The sequence below is a fragment of the Sinocyclocheilus rhinocerous genome, unplaced genomic scaffold (assembly GCF_001515625.1).
Source record: "Sinocyclocheilus rhinocerous isolate Xijiao unplaced genomic scaffold, SAMN03320098_v1.1 scaffold1093, whole genome shotgun sequence".
NCBI lineage: Eukaryota > Metazoa > Chordata > Actinopteri > Cypriniformes > Cyprinidae > Sinocyclocheilus > Sinocyclocheilus rhinocerous.
Window position 1 is genome coordinate 721,561 of NW_015626381.1, and position 7,838 is coordinate 729,398.

Genomic DNA, 7,838 nt, shown 5'->3' on the forward strand with positions numbered 1-7,838 from the left:
TTTTTTTTTAAGTTTTTGTCATTTTATTGTGTGTTTTGGTCATTTTTATTAGTTCTTTTATATGTCTATAGTGTTTTTTTTTTTATTATTATTAAATAAATTCAAACTGAATTAAAACGAGAAATGTTTCTTTGCCAGCTAGCCGAAAAATAAAACTTTTTTGAGTAAATTAAATCAAATTAGATAAAAAACGTCAAGCTTTTTTATATTGTATTTCAGTTTTCACATTTATTTTATGTGGTTTATTTTATTTTTTAACAAAAATGTGTTTTAGTTAACTATAACAACTCTGCCGTATATACTTCATAGATGACAATGCGTATCTGATTCAGCATTTCTTGCACACAGAAAATCAAAGCTGACCTGCTGCTGTTGCTGTTGTTGCTGCTGCTGTACAAAAACTAAGATTTGCTTCAGCAAATGCAGTTCTAAAGTGAAATGCAGGTCATTAAATCTCTCTCTCTCTCTCTCTCTCTCGCCAGGGGCCTCCAGGGTCGTTTGACTTCCTGTTACTGATGATGGCAGATATCCGTCATGACATCATCGAGCTGCAGCAGCGAGTGTTTGGGAAGAGGCGTGGCCTTTCGGTGGACACACCCCTTCTCTCCAGCGGAGAGGCGGAGCTTGAGGAGTGGGCATCAGGAGAGGGAGAGCTGATCCCGAACACATGATGCTGGAATAACTGCTGCGTCACGCTGCATCAACCCGAAACAGACGAATCTGAGCAGGTAGAGTCCAGCAGCGGCTGCTTCAGATGAGGAACACACGCATTATAAAATCATCAGTTCAAATGACATGCATAATAAATGCGTTTCCTTGAGATCACTTGATCAGTGGGACGAAAAGACTCAAGATGATGCTTGGAAGACAAACGTGTGTCTGAGAATGAACTGGAACGGAGTAGAGATTTGAATACTCCTCTTTTAGCAGTGCACACTCTGTATAGAACATCAGATGCTGTATCCCTCAACTTGACTTTCTATTATCTGTGTGATGAATGAACCAAAAGAAATAACAGCTGTGATTATTAATTTCTCTTTCCTGACTCATTATTTCATCAGACTGACAGAAGTTCAGACAGTTTTACTCAAAACTCAATTAAAAAATTGTTTTTTAATATTCAATAAACTATGGAAGCCTGTTGTCACCATGGAATTTTTAAAAAAAATTACTTGCAAATTTACTAATTTACTTGCAAATTTTTTATCTCACAATTCAGACTTTGTTTCTTGCAATTCTAGAAAAAAGTCATAACTGTGATGTGAAACCCAGAATTGCAAGATTTTACATTGCTCAATTCTTGAGTTTATCTTTGAACTTAATTGACAAATTGAGTTTATCTTTAAATTCTGCATTTGTATCTCACAATTCTGATTTTTTTTCTCAGAATTGAAATAAAGGTTTTCAGAGAATTGTGAGGAACATGTTAGAAGATAAAGATATAAAGTGAAACTCAATGGGAACACAGCCAGAACTGATATCACTGAAATGCACATCTGAATGTAGAAATAGAAGTCTAATAGGGTTCAGTCATTCAGATTAATTCGAATGCATTTTAGCTCAACATGCTGTAATAAAACCAGCTTTTTTATTTCTAACTGGACTCATTTAATCAGAAAGTTCATTTAGCTTTCTTATTGGTCTCAAGCAATTATGTATGGAAGCCTGTTTCTGCCACTGAATAAAAAATAATTTTTTATCTCACAATTCTGATTTCTTTTATCACAATTGCGAGTTATAAAGTCCAGTTCTGAGGAGGAAAAAAAGACTGATATGTTCTCAGAATTGCAGAGTTTGAACCTCATAATTCTGATTTAATAACTCGCAATTGTGAGTTTATATCACGCAATTCTGAGAAAAAGAATTGCGAGATGTAAACTCGCAATTGTGAGGGAAAAAAAGTCCCAATTATCTTTTTTTTATTGCGTGGCGTAAACGGACTTCCATAATGATGAGCTTATTTGTGTCGAGCTTTTGAGTTTCTGCTGTTGATGGCCATCATTGAGCTGTAATGCTGTGTTTGATCCTGCAGGTGGAGCTAAACTACAGCTGACAATCACCACAGACTGAAAACTACTGAAGAGTTCAGTTCGTTGTGTAGCAAGTGTCACAAATGAGTGTGTGTGTGTGTGTGTGGTTTATGAGGACACAAATTTGTATAATAACATGGGTATGACATAGGTATTACAACAAGAAGGTGATTTATGAGGACATTTTGAGTGTCCCCGTAATTCAAAAGGCTTATAAATAATTCAGAATGAGTTTTTTTGAAAATCTAAAAATGCAGAAAGTTTCCTGTGAGGGGTAGGTTTAGGGGTAGGGTTGGTGTAGGACAATAGAATATACGGTCTGTACAGTAGAAAAACCATTACGCCTATGGAGAGTCCCCATAAACCATAAAAACAAACCTGTGTGTGTGTGTGTGTGCTGCAGTGATGTGCTGATCCTCTAGAGGCGCCGGTGAGGAGGTCACCAGAGTTTATGGATGTCGACAGACCGCATACTTTCACTGATGCTGAACTATTGTTCAGGTTTATATAACTTTAACATGAAACCACAACACGAAACTTTAAGACATAAAGAGAATTCTTCATTGACAAGTCATCCATTCTGAATTATTAAATAATATATGCATTGCAATATTTGTTCTTTATACTTACATACTTATGTGACAGGGTTTGTCAACCTTTTCTGATCCAGGGACTTAATTATTAACTAGCCTTCATTTGCATGCTTTGCCATGTGCATGTCAGGGTTAATATAGATAACTTTAAAAATAGATAAAATGAAAACCATAAAAACATTTTGTTACTTAAAATAAATAACTACAATAAAATGATATATCAATAAAACTTAACGGTTATTAATGCAACAATTCTTATTTTCATTTAGTTTAACTTGATGTACTAAAATAACTAAAACTGAAATAACTATGAATAAAATAAAAATATAAACTAACAATAATAAAATTTAATAAAAACTATATTAAACATCTATCATATTTAAAACACAATGAAACACAAACAACAAAATTACTCAAATTATATTTTAAAAAATCTAATTTTTAATTTTCTAAATTAATAAAAACTATAATAGTATAAACTTTTATAACACTGGTGCATGTCAATCACATTACTTTATTATTCAACAGAGACAGATTTACATTAAATTACACTGTATAAAATCAACCAAACCATCCAGAAATGAAAGTGGATGTTTTTATCAACCCTCATTTTCAGGAAAGCTTAACCACAGAATAACCACGTTTAGTTGGATTAGTTAGTGCATTAGTTAACATGAACCAACAATGAGCAATACTCCTACAGCATTTATTAATCGTTGTTAATGTAAATGTTGAAATTAACATTGAGATTAGTAAGTGCTGTAGGCACATTTATGAGAGGTTTCTGATGTCAGAGTTTGAGTAAAGGACACTCTTGAGTGGATCTGAATGATCTTCAGCCGAGCTTTGAGACTTTCTGTGTTTATTTGCTATTGTGTTAATAGTTCAGCCCAGAGGAAACGCGTGTTGCTCTTTCATCTCTCACTGGACTTAATGACCATCTCAGTTGTTTTTAATTTAGCAGTCAAATGTTTCTTCTAAAATTCTTCAGGAGGAATAAAAATAGACACAAATGAGTCACCGGAGTCTAGAGATATAAAATGAATGTGAAGCAGCTCAGAGCTCAGTTTGGGACATTGTTGAGATGTTTTTAAAGACTTTTTGATGATCATGAAAGAAGTCTCTTCTGCTCACCGAGGCTGCATTTATTTGATCAAAAATATAGTAAAAAATGTGTAATATTTTTACAATTTAAAACAGATGTTTTCTATGTGAATCTCTGTTAAAATGTAATTTATTTCTGTGATGCGCAGCTGTATCTCAGAGCTCAGTTTGGGACATTGTTGAGATGTTTTTAAAGATTTTTTGATGATCATGAAAGACTCTCTTCTGCTCACCGAGGCTGCATTTATTTGATCAAAAATATAGTAAAAAATGTGTAATATTTTTACAATTTAAAACAGATGTTTTCTATGTGAATCTCTGTTAAAATGTAATTTATTTCTGTGATGCGCAGCTGTATTTTCAGCATCATTACTCCAGTCTTCAGTGTCACATGATCTTCAGAAATCATTCTAATATGCTGATTTGCTGCTCAAGAAACATTTCTGATTATTATCAATGTTGAAAACAGTCGTGCTGCACGATATTTTTGTGGAAACTGTGACGCATTTTATTTTTCAGGATTCACAGATGAACAGAAAGTTCAAAAGAACAGCATTTATTTTATCTTTTGTAACATTAGAAATGACTTTACAGTCACTTTTGATCAATTTAATGCATCCTCACTGAATAAAAGTATTCATTTCTTGAAAATAACTTTAGCTCCCTATAATCATCCTGGGCTGCGTTTCCCAAAAGCATCATTAATTGTCACCAATGGAGTTCCGATCAACTTAAGCTTACGATGCTTTTGGGAGACACAGCCTGGTCATGTGTAATTAATCAATTGTCTTACAATTAATAGCTGATGTGTCTGAGCTTGACGAACAAATTGATCACACAGATTAGTTTTGAAATGGTGCTGCATCATTTTATTGTAGAACTGAGTATTGTTTGGCTTAAATCTGGACATTTCATTTGTGTGTGTGCGTGCATGCATGTGTGTGTGTGTGTGGGTGTGTGTGTGGGTGTGTGTGCGTGCGTGCGTACATGCATGTGTGTGTGTTGATGTGTGTGTGTGTGTGTGTGTGTGTGTGTGTGGGTGTGGGTGTGAGCGAGCGAGCGAGCGTGCGTTGTGTGTGTGTGTGTGTGTGATCAGTAGCACATACTCTCAGAGTGACAGTGTAAATATTTAGCGGTTTCCAGGGCCACTGAGCAGCAAGTGCATTAGTGAAACGGCAGGGTTTTGCATGCTCACATGTGAACGTGAAGACATGCGACACAGATCTGTACAGTAGTTTGGTGTGTTTGATGCCAGCAAACACCTGACAGGTGCGGGCGTGGTCTGCAGCGACACACAGCCTTCACACGCTAACTCATTCTTAAATCTGTGCTGCCAGGCCTCGGGCCAAACACGCCACTCTCTCTCTCTCTCTCTCTCTCTCTCTCTCTCTCTCTCTCTCTGTCTGTCTGTCTCTCGGCCTGTTTTTTAGGCCTGTGCTCGACTTGAACACAATCATCAGTGAGGTTTGGCTGCTGCTGTCTGGTATGTGCACATTCAGCCAGTAGTTTGTTCCCAAGAGCCCATCAATAGGATCTGAATTCCCATCGTAACTCTTGTCAGACGCTGTTTATGTGAATGTTTTCATGTGCTGCTGTCAGCAGAGAAATTATTTTTACAGTTAATGTTTACACAAAAAATCTGAAGTGTATTTTACATGTTTCTACATAAAATATTGTTGCTTACAAAAATAGACTATTGTTATACCATGTTTATTTTATTTTATTACAAATGGACCCAAATTTCCCCTCCTTTTATTTTATTATTTTATATTTTATTGTATTATTTTTTCCCATTATTCTATGTTTTCCTCATTATTTTATTTTAATTTATTTGTTCCTGTTATTTTATTTTCATATGGATCCAAATATTTATTTATTTTATTTTATTTTTATTATATATATATATTTTTTATTTTATTTTATTTTTCCCTTTTTTACATTATTCTATTTTTCGTATATTCCATACCCAAATTTTCTCTTCATTTATTTTATTTCATTTTATTTTATTATTATGCAAATATCATGGTATATGTTTGAAAGGACTATGGTAGACTCTTACCATAAGGTAAGATACCATAAGGTAGGTTCTTTAAGAAGGTTTTCACAGCAACACAATAGAAGAACCAGTTTTGGTTCCCCAAAGAACTGAACAGATCTTAAAAGAACCATTTTTTCTTATTGTAAAGAACATTTTAATAATCTGAAGAACCATTTTCCATAGTAAAGAACCTTCTGTGCAATGGTAAAGTTCATGCAACGATTTATGCCAATTAAAAAAATGTAAGAGTGTAATCGTCCACAGTGCTGTTTTGTTAAGTTTGATCATTAAGCTCTCACAAGCTGTTACGTTAGTAAATTATTTACAGAAGCATTAATTGTTTGTTTCTTCATGTATTGCACTGGCTCTTTCAGAAATGACCTGCTGAAGGTTACTGGCGTGTACAGTGATCCCGAGGCGTGATTGCAGCTCTGTCTAAACTCTCTTAGCCTCAGGCGCTCAAACTCTACACCTTCGCTTCCTCTCTCGTTTACAAGCTCTTCGCATGCACATTCATCGGCGAGGAGCGCAGAACCGGCCAGACCAGTCCGGAGATGTCAGGGTGTAGCCTCAGGGTCCTGCTGCTGCTCTTGCGTGAGGACGAGCTCTTTATCTCTGAGATGCTAATGACCCTCCATCTGGCCCCTGACAGTCGGCATCTTCACGAGCGGCTCTTCGTCTCCTCAGGCGGTGTGTCCTCTGGAGGACACGAGGTCAGCTGCAGATCACACAGGAGCTTCTCATCACACATGTTTGTGTTGGGTATTTCATACGGAAGGAATGAAAAATAAAGAGGTCATTGCTACTTTTATATAAGCTTGCAATTCTAACTTTGTGTTAGACTTTGTGTCTAACTCGAGTTTATATCTAAAAGTTAGAATTTTGAGACATAAACTCAGAAGTGTGAGATGTAAACTCACAATTGTGAGAAGAAAAGTCAGAATTGTGAAATGAAAAGGTTGCAATAACCTTTTTTTCTGCCATGGTAAAAAAAAAAAAAAGTCAGAATTGCGAGATGTAAAGTCAGAAAAGTCAGAATTGTGAGATGTAAAGTCAGAACTGAGATGTAAAGTCAGAGTTCCAAGAAAAAAGTCAGAATTGTGAGATGTAGTAATAATTGCCAGATGTAAAGACAGAATTGAGAGGTAAAGTCAGAATTGCGAAATGTAAAGTCAGAAAAGTCAGAATTGTGAGATGTAAAGTCAGAACTGAGATGTAAAGTCAGAGTTCCAAGAAAAAAGTCAGAATTGTGATGTAAAGTTATAATTGTGAGATGTATAGTTAGAATTGTGAGATGTAAAGTCAGAATTGTGAGATGTAACGTTAGAAAAGACAGAATTGTGAGATGTAAAGTTAGAATTGTGAGATGTAAAGTCAGAAAAGTCAGAATTGTGAGATGTAAAGTTATAATTGTGAGATGTAAAGTTATAATTGTGAGATGTATAGTTAGAATTGTGAGATGTAAAGTCAGAATTGTGAGATGTAAAGTTAGAAAAGTCAGAATTGTGAGATGTAAATTTAGAATTGAGATGTAAATTTAGAATTGCGAGATGTAAAGTCAGAATTGAGATGTAAAGTTAGAATTGCGAGATGTAAAGTTAAAATTGTGAGACGTATAGTTAGAATTGTGAGATGTAAAGTCAGAATTGTGAGATGTAAAGTTAGAATTGTGAGATGTAAATTTAGAATTGAGATGTAAATTTAGAATTGCGAGATGTAAAGTCAGAATTGAGATGTAAAGTTAGAATTGCGAGATGTAAAGTTAAAATTGTGAGACGTATAGTTAGAATTGTGAGATGTAAAGTCAGAATTGTGAGATGTAACGTTAGAAAAGACAGAATTGTGAGATGTAAAGTTAGAATTGTGAGATGTAAAGTCAGAATTGTGAGATGTAAAGTTAGAAAAGTCAGAATTGTGAGATGTAAATTTAGAATTGAGATGTAAATTTAGAATTGCGAGATGTAAAGTCAGAATTGAGATGTAAAGTTAGAATTGCGAGATGTAAAGTTAAAATTGTGAGACGTATAGTTAGAATTGTGAGATGTAAAGTCAGAATTGTGAGATGTAAAGTTA

At 34.8% G+C, this 7,838-nt stretch overlaps 1 protein-coding gene across 2 annotated transcripts in view; it reads left to right on the forward strand.

Moving 5' to 3' along the window:
• The window catches only part of LOC107713236 (collagen and calcium-binding EGF domain-containing protein 1-like), a 6,266-nt gene extending 5,223 nt beyond the window's left edge, over nt 1-1,043 (forward strand). Inside the window, exon 9 of one of the 2 annotated variants that reach the window (XM_016518698.1) lies at nt 483-1,043. In XM_016518698.1, the coding sequence (XP_016374184.1) occupies nt 483-671 (189 nt within the window). In that variant the 3' untranslated portion in view covers nt 672-1,043. The remainder of the gene's footprint in view (nt 1-482) is intronic. The other variant, XM_016518690.1, reaches the window with a different exon arrangement.
• The last annotated feature ends 6,795 nt before the right edge of the window (nt 1,044-7,838 follow it).